The sequence below is a fragment of the Hippoglossus stenolepis genome, chromosome 13 (genome assembly GCF_022539355.2).
Source record: "Hippoglossus stenolepis isolate QCI-W04-F060 chromosome 13, HSTE1.2, whole genome shotgun sequence".
Classification (NCBI taxonomy): Eukaryota; Metazoa; Chordata; class Actinopteri; order Pleuronectiformes; family Pleuronectidae; genus Hippoglossus; species Hippoglossus stenolepis.
In genome coordinates this window covers 23,831,748-23,853,638 of record NC_061495.1, presented here as the reverse complement: position 1 = coordinate 23,853,638, position 21,891 = coordinate 23,831,748, and the positions used below count along the sequence as shown (strand labels likewise).

Sequence of the window (21,891 nt, the reverse complement as noted above, 5' to 3'; positions counted from 1 at the left end):
TTAAGTATAGTAATTTTAACCCTAACCCACCGCAACCGCTTCATTTGTTTCACATTTTTCAAACTGCTAATAGATCCTTTACTGGGACTAACCCTAACCCTTGTTCAGTCAATGCCTGATGCCCTGCCATTGTTACCCATAATAGAAAGGAAGTGGTTTATACAATGTGTTGTCCTAGAATATGTTTGAAGCTGGAGTAAAGAGCTGTTGGTCGAATCGTTTTAAATATTGGGACAACAGAAGGCATTTCAATAAGCCTCTTCTGAAAGCATTCACAGTGATGACCTCATTTGTTCACATAAAAAGTATAAAAGATCAGGCCCTGCCTACTTTCTCACCTGCACCAATTACTGAAGGTCAAGGCTGAGAATGTTGAATCAGTTGCAAAGATGGTCTGGCATCAACCCTCCTAATCTGACGTCAGAAAGTTCTGTGTATTTTAATTAGAAATAGAAAAAAGGACACTGTGTTAAGACCATTGTGTGGAAGAAAACAGGGGAGGGGTTACTAGCAGTGTTAAGCTTTGCATTGTCAGACAAGCGCTCCGGGAAATGTCTAGACAATAGGGTCTAGACGTTGCTTTTCACATTGCAGTAGAAGATTCTCCATTTTTTATGTGAGTGCATGTCCACTCACTCGCCATTTTCCTGCCTTGACAAGGGTTGGGCTGATGGACGATGCCATTGACGATGGCTAACAGCCATCACAATGTTTATTATCATGAGGTCCCGCATGTGGTTCACAGCAGAATAAAGAGATTAAACTGATGGAGGATTAGTGTGGCACTGAGGAGAGGAGACAGCGGGTGCCAAGTGTGTATGTGCGGATGGGGGCAGGGACTTCCTGCGGGGTGCTGGAGTTGGTCACACAGCCCCCCATGGCTGCCCCTTGTATCCCTGGATCTTATGTTGTTGGGCAAGCAGGGTGATGGGTCTGCCAGAGTGATGGCTGCCACTAGGTACATGGGACAGTGACATTGCACCCACTCCCATGTTCAACACGGCAGTCCCTCCATGAGCTGCTCAAGCACCGCCTGGTCCACGATCTGAAGCTTGGCAGCGGACTCCCCACTGCTCAGTTGTTGTGCATGGATGAAGGGATGGCCGGTGGACTGGAACTGGTGATGGTGATCCTCACAGGAGCAACCCAGCCGAAGGAGGACTGCTCTTCTAATGGCATCGAGCCTCCCCCAGGAGGAAGCCAGCAGGTTGGGCTTCCTCCAGCTGATCAAGGACTGCTCTTCCCCTGACAGTAAGGGAAGCAGGCACACGGGCCATAACACCGCTGGGCAGCCGCACCCCATCACTGCAATGAATGACATCATCCTCTGATGTATGTCCAACGTCATCATTGGTTGAGCGTGTGTATCGGTTGGATTTAGATTCTAGATGCTATCTAGAATCTAGATGCTTGGGTCTTGTTATAATTGTTGTGTTCCTGTAAGAAAGTTGCATAAAGTTGTGACTTAAATCACAGGACAACAAAGCTTTTTGGGCTGAGGTTTATTTCTATTTCTTACCTTTTACTTTAATCCTTACCCTCCTTCCCTCAATTCTGATTAGTCCTGCCCCTGCCAGAAAGCAGCTTTCTTACTGATTATACCAGTCAGTAAGAATACTTTATTAAGTCTCATTTGTAATATTTCTTTGAATAACAACATTTATGTCAGTGAATAAATAATATGTAATAAGTGGAATTTACACACCGTCTCTTTGAGTCGGTGTCCCTGTTCTCCTCATCTTGGAGTGAATACATCGGAGACCTCAGCGGTGATTAAGATCTCCGGGAGGAAACTCGATGCAGTCCAGCATGGCTACAGAGCACCCAGCTGCTTTGTGCAGAGGTCAAAAAGCAGTGTATTACAAGAGGCTGTGCCTCTGAGGCATTCTGGGTTTGCTGCTTTTTTTGTGACTAATCCCTTTCACCACAGCCGGATTTTTGCATCACCTTTCATGACATTACGTTAGCTCTGACCCACAGTGTGTTGCCTGTGGAGACTAAAAGCTAGAGAAAAGATGGTCAAGCACAGGTCAGAGGGGCATAGGGTCCATCCACCTGTCTTAGATTATGCTTCCGTCCCAGATTGGTTATTTTAAAATCCTTGCAGACACAGTTAGACTTTCTTCGTCCCTTCAAAATATGTCATTAATAACAGTCACATTGACTTTTGTAATGCCTGTGTAACTCTATAGAAGGAGAATCCACAGAATCCTGGATCCGCAGATCCAGGGCCGCGGCTGCGGCCACATCGTGGATTATGATGGTGGATCCTGTATCGTGCTGGCTGACTCCCCATGATTACAAGGGACATGGTGCAGTCCAATTAATGCTCAAAGCCATTTAAGGTTGTCTGCTGCAGCTGGGCCTCCAGACGACTCCAGCAGCAACCCCCAGGAACTGGTAACTCAAAGAAAACTTGATTAATTATCAGAGAAAAGAAAGATATAAATAAATGAAGTATGTTGTATGAAACCAAAATCTGTGTCCAGTTATTTAATAAATGAAGTATGTTGTATTAAACCAAAATCTATGTGTCCAGTTCTTTATCTGTGATGTGGGTGCGTGTGCAAAGAGAATCAAACTAAGCAAATTAGGAATTAAGAAAGGTTACCACCATGTTACTGAGTTTCAGTGTGTGTGGTTACTGGTGCGGCCATCACATCGACCATACTGACAATAATTCATCAATTCATTGACCTTCAGTTATGCTACAAAGTGTTTATTCTAATCAATGCTGCAAATACCCTTATCTTTCTGATGTTCTCCATTACACATGGCATCTATTGCACTTCTGTCCGTCCTGGGAGAGGGATCCCTCACATGTGGCTCTCTCTGAGGTTTCTACCTTCTTTTTACCCTGTTAAAAGGTTTTTTAGTAGTTTTTCCTTACTCTTGTTGAGGGTTAAGGGCAGAGGACGTCACACCTTGTTAAAGCCATATGAGACAAATTGTGATTTGTGAATATGGCCGATACAAATACAATTGTATTGATTCAAAAGTTCACAATCCGAAAAATCTAAATGAAGTAGTTCATGTTAATTTCTTACATTTTTTGAATGAGCTGCTGTGTGTTATCTTTCAACAGAACCTACTCATACGCATCCATCCCCAGTCCTCAACCATTTCTGTGGCCCACTTCCCAAACTAGATGAATTACTGCATACTAGGCCTACTTTAGTCAGGAATAATTTTTAAAAGCCAAGAAAAACTAATGTCAGTATGTGTGTTATCACCTAAACAATCTGTCATATTAATCAGAAAGGGATGCAATGGCCATTTTTGTAGCCCACACATGAACCAAATTATGCAGTTCAATTCATAAAATAGATTAATTAAGATTATTGGGAAAAAGGACCAGCCTCTGCACCTAAAAAAATCCAGGAGAATAACAACTTCATTGTTTAAACCTCAGCAAAGAGAAAAAGCAAAGTATCCCATACCAACACAGTACGTGATGCTGCATCTGAATTGCTAGTACTAGCGTTAGCCATGCTGGACCACTATGCCGGGTGCTGTAAAACAGTGCCATAAAACGTGAGTGAACAATACTCACGTTCATAATTTAGCAGTTGCTAGCTGAGCCGTTTAGTTCCATTCACCAAATATATGAGCACACTCAATGAATTCTGTTTTAGCCTTAAATAGCTACATTTCTCTGAGCTAGGTAAGCATTATTCAGCAAGTAGGCTTCATTTGAACCACATCAGCTCTATCTACATCCCATGTCTTTGCCTGTTATTACAAAAAATGGACCAAATGTTAAGGCAAAAGAAAGTGAGAGATTTTCCTAGTGTTTTCCTAGTGTCACCTCGTTCCAGCATTGTTTTCCTGTAAGTTTCCTAGCGTATGACAATTGCCTTTTTTCCTGCCGTTGCCCTTTTGCCTGCTCCCTTTTGATACCGTTGCCTCGTGCCTTTTGACTACCTGTGTACCGACCTGGGGTCTCATTTATCAAACATTGCGTAGCATTCATACTAAAAGTGTACGTACGCCCAAAAGCCGGAAATGGCGTACGCCAAAGGAAATTCCGATTTATAAAACCGTGCGCACGCACACTTGAACGCAATGTTTGCTTTATAAATCACAGTCCACCTGGAAACGTTCGTACGTGGATCTGCCTTCAAATCCGCCCTCCACACGCCCACTTTCAACCATAAATGGTCAATGCAAAGCACGGCATGAATATTAAATTATGCTGTTGACCAATGGGTTTCCACCGTGAGTCCTGACGGAGTCACGGCATCAAGCGATGAGAAGAGGTGTTTGTTAGTGAGGTGGAGGTGAAGAGCGATTCATGGGACAGCAGTGATGTCACTAATAAAGAAAATACACTGATACTCTGCCGCTGCTGTGGATAACACAATGTGTGAGAGTGAAGACGATAGAAAGAACGGAGCCTGAAGTAAAAAACAGATCACAGATCAATAGAATCTATATCAGCTGATCAGACACCGCTGAACCCTCGTTTCCTCCTCATCCTTCCATTCGCGTGCACACATCACGCAGCATCACGCACCAGTGGCACGGCAGTATTTATTTATTCAGAGCATCGGACTGATTCCCTCACATCAGTGGATCCTCACCTCCACTCTGGGATACTATTTGGAAAGTTTCTTAATTTCTTGTAAGTGATCTCCTGTGCGCTCTGTGCCTCTGTGCGCCTGATGGCACAGTCCCGTTCACTGCAGTGATTTGATGATACACGCACAGTGTTAGAAGATATTATTAAAACCTGTTAATGACTCGGATCTGTAACTCCGCTGTTTAATGGAATCTAAACGTAATTTGCTGTAAGTTGTTTTATATATTTTTAATTTAAAAGGTTCGTGTGGAACAGAAATGTCGCGCGAGCAAAACTAAGCTGTTGGTTTTAATGTAAATGATGAATTTGATCAATAATCTGCTTCAGTTCACCACCTCACGTCTGCGTCGCCACTTTCCCGTCTCCAAAACGTTCGTACGCATGGGTCAGAGTTTGCGTGGAAATACGCAAATTTTCCCGTCAAGTTTGTTTTTATAAATCCCAACGTTTGCGTGAGAAGTGGCGTACGCACGTTTCAGGCCCCGTTTTGTGCGTACGCAACGGTGATAAATGAGACCCCTGGGGTTCACCGGTGGTGAACTGAAGCAGATTATTGATCCAATTCATCATTTACATTAAAACCAACAGCTTAGTTGTGCTCCCGCAACATTTCTGTTCCACACGAACCTTTTCATTAAAAAATATATAAAACAACTTACAGCAAATTACGTTTGGATTCCATTTAACAGCAGAGTTACGGAGCCGAGTCATTAATAGGTTTTAATAATATCTTCTAACACTGTGCGTGTATCATCAGTTCACTGCAGTGAACGTGACTGTGCCATCAGGCGCACAGAGGCACAGAGCACACAGAGCGCACAGGAGATCACTTACAAGAAATTAAGAAACTTTCCAAATAATATCCCAGAGTGGAGGTTAGGATCCACTGATGTGAGGGAATCAGTCCGACTCTCTAAATAAATAAATACTGTTGTGACACTGGTGCGTGATTCTGCGTGATGTGTGCATGCGAATGGAAGAATGAGGAAGATGAGGGTTCAGCGATGTCTGATCAGCTGATATAGATTCTATTGATCTGTGATCTGTTTTTTACTTCAGGCTCCGTTCTTTCTATCGTCTTCACTCTCACACATTGTATTATCCACAGCAGCTGCAGAGTATCAGTGTATTTTCTTTATTAGTGACATCACTGCTGTCCCATAAAATGTCTCTTCACCTCCACCTCACTAACAAACACCTCGATGTCAGTGTCAGAAAGTTTCGCTTCCTCTTCTCATCGCTTGATGCCGTGACTCCGTCAGGACTCACCGTGGAAACCCATTGGTCAGCAGTATAATTTAATATTCATGCCGTGCTTTGCATTGACCATTTATGGTTGAAAGTGGGCGTGTGGAGGGCGGATTTGGAGGCAGATCCACGTACGAACGTTTCCAGGTGGACTGTGATTTATAAAGCAAACATTGCGTTCAGGTGTGCGTGCGCACGGTTTTATAAATCGGAATTTCCTTTGGCGTACGCCATTTCCGGCTTTTGGGCGTACGTACACTTTTAGTATGAATCCTACGCAATGTTTGATAAATGAGACCCCAGGACTGATTACACTGCCTGATCTACTACTCTGCCTTGTGAGCCGTGCATTTTTGGGTCCTCCATTACCTGGTTCATGTATTGACATAATATGTTACTTAAAATACTTTTGCAACATTAGCTCTAGTGTACCATTTAAACAGAGGGGGTGTTCAAGATGTAGATAGCCATCTCCCAGGTCCCACTCATAGACGCTGTTACTATGATACAGCTCTGTGAAGCACGAGAAAGTGCAGTTAGCTAATTTCAAACTAACATTGTAAAAAAGTATAGAATAGGCTAGGAAAATCATGGTATGGTTGACTTCTGATTGGGCATTGAATTTTTTCTCATAACGGCAAACATAAAAAGTAGGAAGGCCAACAATACTAATTGTTGTGGCTGATTGGTGTACTTTATATCCATGGCCATGCAGTGTATTAGTACAATGATCCATGTAGCATGGAATCGTGTAAAAAGGCCATTTTAGAATTGTTTAACTTGAGCTCCTGTTTCCTACTAGCTTTCTGAATTTGTTATGCTCTCTTCCATGGTTTAATAATATCTAGCAATAGAGAGCATGTCCCAGTATGTTGTTCTCATTAAAATATTTGTCAGGGAATTTCAGTGATACATGTGTGACTGTGTGTGTGGGAATAAGTTTATGTGCACACAGTATGAACCTGTCTGGAATGTTTATATAGCTCTTTGTAAGCTGCTCATTGAGTTCGCTTGAATAAAATGAGCTCATCCAGATTTCAGCAGGGCCTTCAATGCATCTGGCTGTGCTGGCAAAAAGTGCACAAAGGAGAGGAGTCAAGTGGATGTGACAAATGTTTAGTTGGCTCCATTTTTCTCTTCCATGTCAGTGCAGTTTGTTGTCTATGGGACAAGCTCTCCCATGTATCCAAGCTGTTTAATGAGTCAATGTTCACAGTGGGTCTGTTCTGCCCTTACTTTACCTGCAGGGTGATAGATGACACTGGTCTCAGCCACTGCTCCGTTGGCTTCTTTTGCTTGTTCTGGACTTTACCATTCTTCCTTGCTCTGGAGTAAACAAGGATGAAGAAATCTCCTACCCTGGGAACGATTCTTTTATTACACGTTAGATTATTACGTCAACAGATGATAAAGGCTTACACTGAAGAAACACAATAAGCAGTAGCACAACTGTGTGCTGAGTGTCATTTGGTATGTCCCAGTTTCAGACTACAACCTAAGTCAAAGAAGACTTCGTGTCACCCTACCAAAGTAATACAATTAATTATACTTATAAATGTTAGGATGCAACCAAATTTACTCGATCTGTAAGTTAGGGACATGTTGCACAACTTTTTTTTGTATTACATGTACAACTACAATGACTGTGTATCGGGCTTTGAGCAGTGCCAAAACACAGTCTGTACTGTGCTGAACTCTGTATGCAAATGGTCTGTTTTTATCTGTGTTTTACTGATAAGTTTATATAATTTGTTACCATGTTACCAATAGCATTCTGTAAATCAGGGTTCAAAACAGTAAAATTACTTCATTGACAGAGTTATACAGACTGGTCTTACCCCACTGTCTCACCACCTCTTTTTGGCCCAGTTTCAATCTGGCTCCTCCACCCTCCCACTCGGAGGGAGTGTGACATCACACTCAAAGTTGAATGAGGCCCCTTCATTAAAGTGAAGGATCGCTCCAAGCTTCAGCATCAACAGCCCTTTCTTCCTTCTCTTCACTCACTTTTAAAAAATAATGGTTACTCTGAAGCTTCTTTGGCCACGTTTCCTTTTTTGCTGAATATTTTTAAACTCAGCAGATTAGTTTTTGAGTAATTTAGTACACAAACACACACACACATGCACAGACACACACACATGAACACACACAGACAGATTCACCTCTGTACAGTTATCATGAAGGAGAACATAGCCATAGAACCCAAATCTAATTTATAGTAGTGTATTTTAATAGAAGCAAAGTAGAAATCATGAGCAATAATAGCCATGATGACTAAACAGTCACAGGAATGTCACAGCACTAGTAATGCTGTCTGGTAAGAACAAAGTGCAAAGCAAAAACGCCACAGCAATGACCAGATACACTGGAGATCAACATCCAAACTGTAAATTAGGTAAACAGACCATAAATCAGGAAAATAAAAGTGAATTAATGTTTTATTAAAAGACCATCCAGCCATTCAAGCACATTGGAGCCATGATCTAAAGATGTGGTTTTATTTTTTTACTTCACAGGTGCTGACATTTACCAATCCGAGAGCTGCATGCCTGAAACCTTAGTAAACAGCAATGGAGCCCTGGCCTGCAGTGGCCTGGGTCCTACTGCTGACCATCATCATGGATCTTCTGAAAAGCTCCCACACCAGAGACTTTACGGAACAAGATATCATATTTCTTCACCATGCGAGTGAGTGTCCTCCTTCAAATAGCACACAACATGTTACTGCAGTGTTACACTCACATTGGCCAAAACATGTAAAGGAAAAGTGTTGAATTTTGTTTTCTCTCTAGTACCTGAGGACGAGCACAACGAACATCCAGCTACAGTCACATGACACAAACAACTCACAGACCATGTACTAACCCTAACACACACACATAAAAAACGAAATAAGGACAAATATTAGGGAAGAGGAAAACAGAACTTCATTAACCCTTGTGTTGTCCCTGCTTCCCCCGGCTGTTGGCCCCCTCACATAGCCCACCCCATATTAGGACGCACACGTAGGGCAATAGACAAGTGAGCAGCCCTTGCAGATGTATTTGTTACACCCGCGGCACACGGTGTGAGTTTTACAGTCCTTTTTCCTGGGGCATATCTGACACCTCTTCCTCTTACTCGCCCCGAGCGGGGCTGCTGCTAGGGCTATGGAGGAGGCTGGACACTCGGGTCGAGCGTCGTAGGCAACAGCTCTCTGTGCGGTGGTGGCGGCTTTTACAGCCTTCACAACCGCAGCAGATGCGTCCGTGCGGGGGATGCGCTCCCTTCGTGCGATGAACGGAGTCACGAGAGCCTTTCCCAGCTGCTCTAGGAACACCCTCCGCTTGTTCCGCTTGCCCGGCATCCAGTCTGGGTTGATCTCTCTCCATATCACAAGGCGTTGTAGGAAGAGACGTCGAGAATGTTGTGAAAGACGACCAGGGGCGCGCGGTCATCCTCCTGCAGCTGTACGTTCCGATCACCTTGTCTAGGTTGTCCACGCCACCTTTGTTGCGGTTGTAGTCCAGGACGATGACCGGTTTCCCGTCCTCGCGGTCGCTGATGTCGGCCTCGGGGTGCCGTGTGCTCAGGAGCACCACATTCCTGTTTTTCTTTGGGATGTAGGACACAAGAGTGGCGGTGGGCGTGAATGCGAACTTGGATGAGAACACCTCTCTTCCCTTGACCGCGAGCAGCCCGGTCGGGAGCTCGGGCTTGTTCTTCCGAACCGTGCCGACCACGGTGAGCTTCACTCGTCTCGTGCGTCTCGTCTCGCGGTCGTCGAAGCGCAGCAGTCTGGAGTACGTGTGGAAGAGTTTTAGGGGCATCGTGGCACGAAATATCGCCCGGCCGCTCTCGGCGTCCCACAGGCTGGCGGCGGCCTCGCCCCGGGACCTGTACACGCCCGCTAAGATCAGCAGCCCTACGTAGGCGCGCAGGTCGGTCTCGTCCATCCCTTTCCATTCGTCACCGTATTTTCGACGACCCTCCCGATTCGTCATCTCCAGGATGATGTTCTCTACCGTCGGTGTGATGAACAGGCGGAACATCGAGGCTAGGTCACCGGTGCGGGACGTCGCATGGATTGTGGGGCCCGGGGGGACCCCGCTTTGAGCCGCAGCAGAGGAGGAGGAAGAGGAGGAGGAGGAGCAGTGGCCCTCCTCTCGGCCGTACGCCCTCGAGGACCATGTTATTTCCCCGTTTCTTGACGGGAAGGTCTCTCTTTCCACGAGTCCGGTGGTGGTAGTAGTGGTGTCGCCGTGGTCTTGTCCTCCTTCTTCTTCTTCTTCCAAGGATGAAGAATCTGCAGAAGCATCACCCACTGGGTCTTCGTCTTCGTCTTCGTCACCGTCGTCGTCTTCGTAGTCACCGTCGTCGTCTTCGTCTTCGTCACTGTCGCCATCGCCGTCGTCTCCGTCGCCGTCTCCGTCCTCTCTGTCTGCTTCTCGGTCTGCTTCTCCATCTCCTTGTCCATCCGCTTCTCGGTCTGGCTCTTTCGCATCCTCTTCGGGTTCAGAGGATGGTTGCTGGGAGAATAGCTGTTGGAGAACCTGTTCTCTGGTGAAACGCTCCTGACGCGACATCGTGCCATGGTCCGTGAGAGAGTGGCACACTGAGACTTATATGTGGGTCTAATGTACCCCCCTTGATTTCAATTGGAATCAGGTGTGGGTCTAAATGACCCCACAGAGCACCACAGCGCCCTCTCTGGGGGTCTAAATGACCCCTCCCATGACAATCGAGAATGACAATCCATTGGTCTCAATTACCCCAGGAGAATTGGATAATGACAATCCTTGGGTCACCCTAACCCTAACCCTGACCGGCCAGGGCTTGCGTATGATCACACGCACGCACTCACGCATGCACACACACACACACACACACACACACACACACTCTGGGTCAATCCGACCCAGGAACAACACAAGGGTTAAGAAAGTGGGAGAGATGGACCACTACCTAATAAAGGAGTAAATAACCAAGTATTTAAATCAGTCAACATCATACTCACGATCCACCATCATGATCACAATCTACCATCACAATCACGATCCATGATCTGGGATGTGGCCGCAGCTGCGATTCTGCAATGATAAAAAGCACAAGGACTCTTGGAAAGAAGTCAGAAACATCATGTATTGATCAGACATTAATGTGAGGAAGAGGAGGAAAGCGAAGTTCAATGCATCATGTGTTCCCCAACAATCTTATCCTAAAGCAGTTTAACAAAGAGCTGGTCCAAAACAGATCTGAATCACCTCTAACTATAAGCTTAATTAAAATGGAAGGTTTTAAAGGGATAGTTTACCGAAAAATTTAAATTCCCTATTATCTACTCACCACTATGCCGATGGAGGTGTGGGTGAAGTGTTTGAGTCCACAAAACACTTTTGGAGTCCTCCATATTGCTCCAAGTGTCTGTAAGCCCCGCCATTCAAATTCTCGAAACAGCGTCATTTACACCATGTTTTTAGCCTAAATGTCCTCTGATATCCTCCTCCCTTCATGTTTGCACGCACATGCTGAACACAAGCTCTCGCCCAAGGGTATGTGGGGGGTGCATGGTAGCATCGCTACTTGTGCTAGCATCACTACTTTCAGTAGCTGACTTTTAGGCTAGAAACAAACTACAGATAACGAAGGTTTCAAGGTGTGGGGGTGATTTTCCAAATTGCTAAGCCTCCCCTCCATCGCTGCCAATTACTGTTTAATGATTGAGGCAGAGGAAAAACCAAACATCACAGAGCAAGACACAGCAGCACAAGAAGAGAATGACCAGACAGACATTATATTTAGTGCGATGTTCCATGGTTGAAATCCAATTGATTGTATGGTTTTGGCTTTTCACAGGTCCTCCTTTTCCTGGTGGATTCAAGTGCTTCACCTGTGAAGATTCACAAGATAACTTTGAGTGCAATCGTTGGGCACCAGACATGTACTGCCCACCTGGTAAGACTCCTGGCAAAACATTCTTATTCATGTAAAAAGTCCCTGAAAGATTTGAAATGACCATCACATTACAGTACCATTGCAATACACAAACAAATATCACCAAATGCAGTTGCAAAAATATGTTCAGAGCAAAAGCAGCTGTACCTTTCATGATAAAGAATATAATTTGAAACCTAGTCGCTATAGCCTACATCATAAACATACAAATAAAACATTAACTATAAATAAAGAGGGAAACTAAAGAAAAAAAACTGAATAAAATAAGTAAATGAATAAAACCACCCATGTTCAATGCAATATATACCCATGTGCTTTTTTTGTTTATTTATTTTCTGCATATACACACTCTCATGCACATATATAAACACATCAACATATCAAGTTGGTGTTGGTCCAGAAGGAGTTGGAAGTTGAGAAGAAAAATTCTATTTAAAGCCCCCCCCCATGTTTTCTGGAAGGTTGCAGGTTTCTTTCTGACATTATACAACATTTCCAGGTTTACAGTGAGACACAAGCTCATTACGCCAATGCCAATGATGGATTTTCAGATTTGTGAAACATTTCTTTTTTCATTGCAGCACTAGCCAGTAAATAAAGTCTTATGTCACTTATGTCCCCTACTTCACACAATTTTGGACCCAGCTCTATTTAAGAGCGTATTATAATACAATGTCTCCATAGTTCTTCTAGTTGTTGCACATGATCTGTTAAAAAGATAGTTGTTTGAAATTGGTAAATTAATCATTAGTGTATAATTTAGAAATTCTATTATCCTTCCACTTAAATAATGTGCCATCAGTAAAGTGGTTTGAGATATTAGTGTTACCCCATTAAGGAGTCTTCCTGAGAAACCAACAAATGTGTGAGATTCTTGTGACATTCTTGTTATGCAACATATTCAGTATTATAGAGTTTTTGTGAATATGGAACTGTTTTGTGCCTATGAATTGCATTGCCTTTGACATGGTGATCTTCATCTCATGTTGTTCTATCATCTAGCCTCATTGTACTATGCATTAAGCCAAATTCAGAGAGGGCAGAATTCTGAGGCAAGTTGGTAGATCTCAGAATTTGGTAAATTGAATTCTCCCTTGTTAATAAGGGGGAGAAATTGTGGGTTTCCGGGAACTGCCTGTGTAATTACCTAGGGCCTGAACTACGAAGTAGTTCACTCCAGTTCAACAAAGTGAGATTTGTTATGAAATAACTGCATGGGCAATTGAAAGATGGATCAGTGAATTACTTAGAAACTAGTTACATTACATTACATTACATATCATTTAGCTGACGCTTTTATCCAAAGCGACTTACAATAAGTGCATTCAACCATGAGGGTACAAACCCAGAACAACAAGAATCAAAGTACAATTTGCTTCACAAAAGCCAAACCACAAGTGCTAAATGTAAGTGCCATATATAAGTGCAACTAAACTTAATTATTATTATAATTTTTTTTTTAATAAACACAAGAGTTCACAATGGTAATTAGACATCATCTTAGTTGCTGTGGATAAAGGGGCTATCAGTTGTCTGCTTATGAATGACTTGTTTGTCATTGTCTTCAGTGTTGCTGATTCAAGGTAGGCCCTTCGTTACTGTAGATCAGACTATTTATATTGACTGGTTGCATGTCAGATTTATGGCATGCCTCATAAGCTGTTGCTGCCAAAAATGGTCTTAATCTACTGCTGAAGGGATAGATCAAATAGGCATATATATTTATTTTTGATACACTTACAATAAAGGTATTTGATATTTTATTTTAAAAATACATTTGGATGTATCTTTGCCCATCCCTGCTCTTTGGTCCCTGCCAGGATCTTGTAGATCGATGACTCTAGTTTTGTGATGATCTGATTGTTCAGTAGTTTGAACATTGACCAATATCAATCTATTGTTTCGAACTTAACATGCATGAGGTTAGCAGCTCAGCAACCATGCATGGTGATTTACACCACTAAGAACTGAATCAGCTTCATAGGACACAGGCCCCAGGTGATCTTTTTTTTTTTAACTCATACTGTCCCCATGGGTTTGCTTTATTCAGTGTACAGCGGCCTTCAGTGATCATAACCACAGTAAGTCAACCTTAGTGCGCTACTGCTCTTTCTAATATCACCTGGTTTCACTCATTAAAATTACTTAACCTTTGCAAACGTATGCTTATCTGGTATATATTTTCCGTATATATAGTAGGCACTGGTACAAGTGCTGCAATTATTTTGCCACTGTTTGTGCTTGGGTTCTAATGTTTTTCAGAAGCCACATATTGCTACACCCGTCACACAATAGATGGGGAAGGAAGTAGTGTGTCAGTGACCAAACGCTGTGTGGTTCTGGAGGACTGTCTTTCCACAGGATGCACTGAAAGGGATCATGAAGGAAAACAGGTGGGGAAGTGTAGAAAATCTGTATGTGTGTGTGTGTGTGGTCCAGGTGTTACTCATGTTGTGGGGTATTACTCATACTGTTGTTACTAAACAACCACTACTACAAACTATTCACATTATGATGGCTTGTCTTCCTTATGGGGACAAAAATCCAGGGCTATGATAATGTCCCAGAATGCCTTGTGAATCACCGGCAAGCTGGGAGAGAGACCCACAAATGTAGGATCTTCTCCATTAATAAGGATTAAAAAATTTCGATAATTATTGTAGTATCTTAGTTTAATATCGTTTCAATAATCTTTTTTTTTTTTTTGCATGATATTCCCGTATTTTCACATAATTACATGATGCACTTGAATAAACCAGCTTATAGCAGCAATGTTACTGAACTAAACTGCTCCTCTAATAACGAAGCATCCTGGCAGGGTTTCATACAGACCGCTGCTTGTCACAACCTAGTCTGCTATGCTTTCATTTTAATCCTGTCTCTGTTCCGTCATTGCAGATCCAGTTACTCCCACAAGCCTCTCCTCACCTCATTCCCTTAACCTGAGTCTCCCCACCCACACACTCACCTGCTCCCCATTCCCTCATTAGTTCCTCTGTGTATTTATACCGGTTAGTTGCATTCACTCTCCGCCAGATTGTCTAATGTGTTCCTGCCTAGCTCTCCAGGATTCAGTTCCTGTAGTCTGCCTGCCTGTTCCTGACCTGATTACTACCCCTTTCGGATATTAGATTCCCTTTTGCCTGCCCCTTCGGATTTGTTTGCTGTACGGACTGATATCCTGGTTTTGACCCCTGACTGTCTTTTTGATCTCCGGTTAAGATTGTCTGCTGTCGTGCTCTTGGTTTCAATTCTGTTTCTAGTCTTCACACTGCTAGTAGCCTGAAGCTGTGTGCTTTTGATTTATCTTTGAAATAATGCTGAGCATCCAAGCTTTTCAAATTCAAATGTCATTGATTCACCTGCATTAGCACAGATGTTATTTGGATATTATAGGTTTGTCACTTCAGTAACTGCAAGCAATAGCATTGGTTTATTTAATATCTCAACAATGTTATTACAATGACATCCCTGGCAAAATGTTTTGTCGCGTCTGTTTACATTGACGACTACTGATGACATGTCGGGTTTTCGCGACCACTACTGATGATGTAACGGCTTCTTGAAGGGCTGTCCCAATTCGTAGGGGAAGATTTCAACCACTAACCCTTGTGACTCAGTTTCAAGGGGCAAGATAACCCCTCGAAAACAAGGGGTAGTGGTAGGGGTAGGCAGAAGGGGTGAAATGGATTGGGCCAAAGTGTTAAAGTTAGGCAAGTAGTATCTATGATTGAGGTTAGAGCAAGTCTCCAGGAAATCAGTGTAAGTCAATGTTATGGAGACATAAATGAGCATTTCTATTTTCAAGCACACATTTTTAGCCTTTACATCACTGCTTAGTGGCTTAGGAAACTCACAATTGCATGCATTGTATATCATCTCATGCCACTCAAATCTGGCAATTCAGATTAGCATTCTGACAGTCAGTTAGTAAGATATACACAGCAGCAAGAAACAAGAGGAGGACGAATAAACAGTGATGAGTGAGTTAAAGAAAAGCAAGAAAAAAAACTTCATATGGCATGCTCTAAAAACAGAAAAGTAGACAACAAAAACAGAATTGATGATCAAGAAATGACAGACTTTTACATGTCCATTCGTCTGACAGACAGTTCAAAACCAAAATATGTTCAGAGACAGAGAGAGAGAGAGATTATTATTATTAAATAATAATAGCAATTATCACCAACCTTCTGGTTTGTAGATATCCCTTTAGTAGTTGTACTAAAACAGTTTTGTTGTATCAGAAATTGGAGTGCTAGATTGACATTTTTCTAAAGTTTATAAAGGAAATATGAATGCCTTGATAAAGTTTATTTGCTATTTTAGCATGTTAGCACTGTGTTGTTAAATTGAACATTGTTTATGATGTGTCTTCCTGCCCAGGTGTGCACAGCCTGCTGTGAAGGAAACATCTGTAACTTACCGGTGCCATGGAACGAAACCGAAAGCATCTTTAGCCCCACTTCTCTCAGCAGCACTGTGGGACTTTCACAAAGCCCCTCCCTGACTTTTTCAATCATCAGCACTTTTTATTTTTCTCAAGTGGTATTTGAAATCTGACAATGGTCTTCAAAAAGGATCCTGACTGCTGTTTAGATTGTGCTGCGACATAATGCAGTGTATTATCATTATTATACTTTATTCTTTTATCCTATAACAATGAACAGTTATCACAGCATGAGGTTGTAATTTTTAAAAAGCACTATCACTGATTTGTATGATATCACTCTTTTCAGTCTAAATTTTACAGAAAATAAATTAAATTAACATGGTTTGCCAAAAACTACATCGGTTTTGAAGGCATACAGAACTTGGCAGCTGCAATACTTTCACACACTAAATAACTGTTTTGCTCTGATTTAGTTTTTCCCATTATACATGAGGTAGTAACAGTTGTGTCCATCATCACACAAACATATACACCTAATCAACTCTATGTACATATGAGCATACTGTTTTGTCGTTATCTTCCTATAAGCCCTTTTTAGACATGAACTCCCGAGAATTAGGTTGAGAATTTCTCCAGAGTTTGCCTTTCACACAGGAGCAAGCAGCAGGAGATTTTCCACTCGGACATGTTCACAACAACATAGAAATCTCTGTTGCGTTCAGGTGAGGGGTGATGCAGCATGGAGGGGGGATATAACGCATTCATTCTGTTGCGGAGATTACATGTTTTTGTTTACAGCACATCAACAGCTGCTTCGACCCTTATAACCAAAAGCTCTCTCGACATCTTCCACGCATATATGGCCCAACTTGTTCAACATGTCCACGTGCTTGCGGTGAATCCTGCAGAGGATCTCCTGCTGTTTTCTCACATGGGCTCATTCGGACATTCTCTCGACTTTTTACAAGGAGGCTTGCTGGAGAAACTCCGGAGAAAATCTGGAGCCTCTCACTCCAACAGTTGCGTTCTCCAGAGAATTTCAAGAGATTATTGAAAGTTTAGGGCATGTCTAAAAGCAGTAATACCGTCACTTCATAGACATGGCAGGCCCAATAGACAGGCCCAAAGTTTAATTGGCTGGAGTTAGGCAGTATACAGTTAAATGTACTGATGTGGCTGATCAGGCAGCTGTCTTTTTTAATATTTAGGATTTCATGTTGCATGTGTGATTCCGTAATCCATGTAGTATGTCATTGAATACCTGTACATATATAATATTTATTTTTCTATATCAGCTGCTGTTGTGATAAATGTGTGAAACGTAGCTGTAGGTGACAGAGTTTGATGTGAAGCCTTGTGATTTGTGACTCGAGTTACCACAAGGTCAGATCAAGATTCAAAACATTAGTATCATGATTAAATAATGAATAATCACACTTATTTTTCATCTCTTGATAAATTCTTGAGAGGTGCTTAGGCAGAAACTTGAATGTCTGAACAAAAAACAAACATAGAAAACAGGTACAATATTGAAGTACATTGTGCAGTCAAGGCACAGACTCACATTTTATTGTTTAAAGGCATGTATATGCACATCTATCTCCACCTTTGTTTACCATAACTAACAAGCTATAATGTACACAGATATCATATTTAAATAACCATATTTCAGTGCACATAGACCCCTAAGGCTCTTTACACACAATAAGCTCCACAAATCTGGAGGCAGCACTGCTTTGGTCATTGTGCATCACTCTGGACCTGTAGGCTTAAGTTTCAGGGGTCAGTGATATTTAAAGGGGATATCAATGATATCAAGCTGATATTATGTAAAAGGCCTAAAATTGCCCTGAGTCTTGGTCGGTGCTGACATAAAACTCTGCCTCTTTCTTGGGACCTGTGTCCTTCACTTTGCAGTAAGCATGACTAAGACTGTCAGAGGGCCTTTGTGTCTGGTGTAAAAAGAATATATGCTGTTCCAGTGGCCTTATCCTTTTTTAAATTAAAATTAAATAACCACTGATCACAGGAGTCACATGCTGCTTCATATCAGCTCGACAAAACTCTTACCATACTAACTTTACTCTAATCACCTTTAAGAAATGTCTAAACACTGACGTAAAAGTTAGACGTTTGTGCTGCCAATCCTACTGCAGCTGAGCCAGTCAGACTCCCATATAAATGGATGTGAACATTGATGCCCTTAGAGAGAAAAGAGTGTGTATCTGTCAATAAATAATCAGGTCTTGGTGAATATTGATTTTTGATTACCCACCTTTGTCATTGGAGTCAATTTAACACCTCACTCTTGGTTTACTGAATATGAATGGTTTCATGTCTATGAAGAATACAGATCAGGCAGATCAGAGGAGGTGTCCTGTTTGTGTTGAAGCCCTGCTCTTCCCTCAAGGTCCACCATCACCTGCATCTCATATCTCTTAAGTCTGCTGCCTTCATCTTTACAACATCAGGGGCAGCTATGGGCTGTTGGTTTCCACTGTGATTCAGTCTATCACTGTGGACATTGTTGACCTCTGTGTTAAACAAATTATTTAACTTCTTAGTATTTTAACATTGACTACCTTAAAGCCAGATTATGTGAGAGCCGGAAGAGGATATACGTCAGTCTTCCCTTAATGACAAGCAGAAGCCACACTTTTCCATTACATGTTTGAAGTGAGGCATCTTCTTTTTGTTGGTGTGATTAACACATTTTTGTTTGCACTGCTTCCCCACTACAATATTAAATTTAATGACATTTTATTTGCATTGTGCCAAACCACTATATACATTATCTCAAAGCAAACAGTAAGATTGAGACCTGACAGAATTATAGAGAAACCCAACAGTTCCCACAATGAGCAAACACATGGTGACCCTTGACGCTGTCGCCCCTCTGAAAAAGAAGGTAGTAAATCAGAGGAGGTCAGCTCCATGGTATAATTCTCAAACAGAGGCCTTAAAACGGAAATCACAGAAGTTGGAAAGAAGTGGCGTTTCACCAATCAAGATGATTTTCATCTAGCCTGGAAAGACAGTCTAATAACGTAACTGGTAAATGCTCTGTATTTATATAGAGCTTTTCTAGTCTTGATGACCACTCTAAGAGCTTTAGAGTACAGTTTAAGCGCTTTACCTTACAGTTACGTACAAGAAAGCACTCCAAAATGCCAGAACCTCCTATTATTCATCATTAATAGAAGAAAATAAAAACAACCCCAAGTTCTTCTTACGCACTGTGGCCAGGATGACAAAGAGTCATAGCTCTACTGATCCATCTATTCCTTTAACTCTTAGCAGTAATGATTTCATGAGCTTCTTCACTAATAAAATTGTAACATCAGGAAAAAAATTCACCACCTCCTTCCCACAAATAACACAGATGCACTGTATAGTAACTTTTCTTCAATAGATCTTTCATTTCACTAATGTCTTCCTCTTAACCATCAACATGTCTACTAGACCCTATCCCAATTATACTTTTTAAGAAAGTTTTTCCTCTAATTGACAGTTCCATATTAAATCAGATAAAAATGTCTTTATTAACTGGTTACGTAACACAGACTTTTAAGGTAGCAGTAATTAAACCTCCGCTTAAAAAGCACGCTCTTGATCCAGATATTTTAGCTAATTATAGACCCTAAACAAATCTTCCCTTTATTTCAATAATTCTTCAAAAAGCCGTTGCTCAGCACATATGAGATTACTTGTACAAGAAATGTCTGTATGAAGACTTTCAGTCAGGATTTGGATCCATAACAGCACAGAAACACCCCTTTTAAAAGTTACCAATGACTTATCAGATAGATTCCAATTTGTTGACAAAGTCTTTGTGTTATTGTATATGCTTCCTTTGGGCAGCATTATCAGAAAACACCACATACTGTACACTTCCATTGTTACGCAGATGACAACCAACTTTACATATCTATGAAGCCTGATGTATCTTATCACTTAGTTAAAATTCTGTATCCTTTTAACGATAGTTATGGCTTAGAACTTGTCCTTTCTAAATTTAGACAAACCGCTTTCTTCTACCTGCACATTATCATGAAAATTAGCAACATCTGGTCTCAAAAGGATGTTAAGAAACTAGTCCATGCTTTTGTTCCTCTTTTTGTTGAGATGGTGTCTGCCTCCCGCACCCAGAGTGGGAGCTGGTTCTACAGGAGAGGAGCCTGGTAGCTGAAGGCTCTACCTCCCATACTACTCTAACAGACTCTACAGGAACCTCATGAGAGCCTGTATTAATGAGACATGTCAACAGGAAGTAGTTGTAACAAAGCCGATGTGGCCAGTGAGCAGAGCTGCCATTTTGCTGTGTACATCTTTAACTCATAAAACTGCAGCCAACCCATTATTGTCTTTTGCTGTAACCCCACTTCTCTGTGTTTGGATCACCTCTGATATGTATCTCATTCATCACTAGTGTAGTGTCCCAGTGACAAGATACTGTGTGTGCATGTAGAGTTATTGTGCTGGAGGTTTAAGAGCCTCTTAGTGTCTCTCTTTTGTCAAAACAGAATTCCACAGGGATAATGCTCAGATTCTCTTCTAAAAACCTCATCTTTGTTCTGTCAACATTTAAATATTTTTCTGTGAGCATAGTTTAAGAGCTTTTCTTTTATCTTGTTGTATCAGAGCATGTTGTTCAGGTTTCTTGCTTTAACTTAAAGCTTAAATCAGTTTCATAAGGCATGTGTGGCAAACCTTTGTACAAAAGTATGCGATATTGAATGTGCATGAGTGAATCTCAAACAGTTGCATGCCAGTTCTGTGCCAATTTTTTTATATTTGTTTTTAAAATGCTCACTTGTTTGTAAATATATGAATGTAGTGGAGTAAAACCTAACCTTTAATGTTAAAGATGATTTTTTTTATGTGAACTTTGACTAAAATCATGAAAAAGTCATTAGCAGTTCATGTTGTTTTTTGTCCTTGTGTTTGCTTCAGTCACTTTCTTTCCACTGTCGCTACAGTCTGAGCATGGAGCCAATGACTACAGCTCATGGTGACTACAGACCTCTGAGTAATTCATCCGAACACTGTTTACCTTATCAGTCAGCACAGGCAATTGTACTTTCAGATAGAAGCTTCCTGGAAGAGGATGGTGCTGAACTTAGTGTTATTCCTAAGGGTGAAATGGCAAAAAATGGCAGACATCACAACAATAAACACATCTGCCTTCTGGTCTGACAGCACACTATCAGTCTGTTACTGAATGAGGTAAGAGAGTTTGAGGAAGTTGTATGATGGCACAAAGTATCATCCCCTCCTCTGGCTCCAGCCTGGGCTCTCATAACTGTTCCATACGCACAAAATGGGGACGGAAAGATGTGGGACCATTTCTCGTAAAATAATTGGGATCTATAAAACAACCTTGATGTGACAATTTGCGCACGCTAACTCTGAACCATGCGCATAAACATTTTGGTGACATGAAAGTAGCGATGCAGACATGAGGAGATGAGTTGAAGCAGATGACATATTCACTAATAAACAAAAACATTAAACTAGTAAGGTCATTTGTGATTAAACATTATGGATGTTCCATTAGATCCTTCATTTGTGAAAGATATTAAACAACTTAAAGAAAATTACACTCTGATACCATCAAATAGCAGAGCTGCAGAACCCAGTGATTAATAGTTTTAATAGTATCTCTATACACATGAGTTGTACAATCATTTAGTACAAGTTTTCATATAGTGCGTGTTTATGTGTGTATGTG

The 21,891-nt window shown here is 41.7% G+C and overlaps 1 protein-coding gene across 1 annotated transcript in view; it reads left to right on the top strand.

Annotated features, from left to right (window-relative positions):
- Positions 1 to 21,081, top strand: part of LOC118120520 (ly6/PLAUR domain-containing protein 6) — a 36,411-nt gene extending 15,330 nt beyond the window's left edge. Inside the window, exons 2-5 of the mRNA XM_035175554.1 lie at positions 8,350 to 8,521; positions 11,669 to 11,767; positions 14,030 to 14,160; positions 16,154 to 21,081. Coding sequence (XP_035031445.1) covers positions 8,404 to 8,521; positions 11,669 to 11,767; positions 14,030 to 14,160; positions 16,154 to 16,330 — 525 coding nt within the window. The 5' untranslated portion in view covers positions 8,350 to 8,403 and the 3' untranslated portion in view covers positions 16,331 to 21,081. The remainder of the gene's footprint in view (positions 1 to 8,349; positions 8,522 to 11,668; positions 11,768 to 14,029; positions 14,161 to 16,153) is intronic.
- Positions 21,082 to 21,891: the final 810 nt, after the last annotated feature.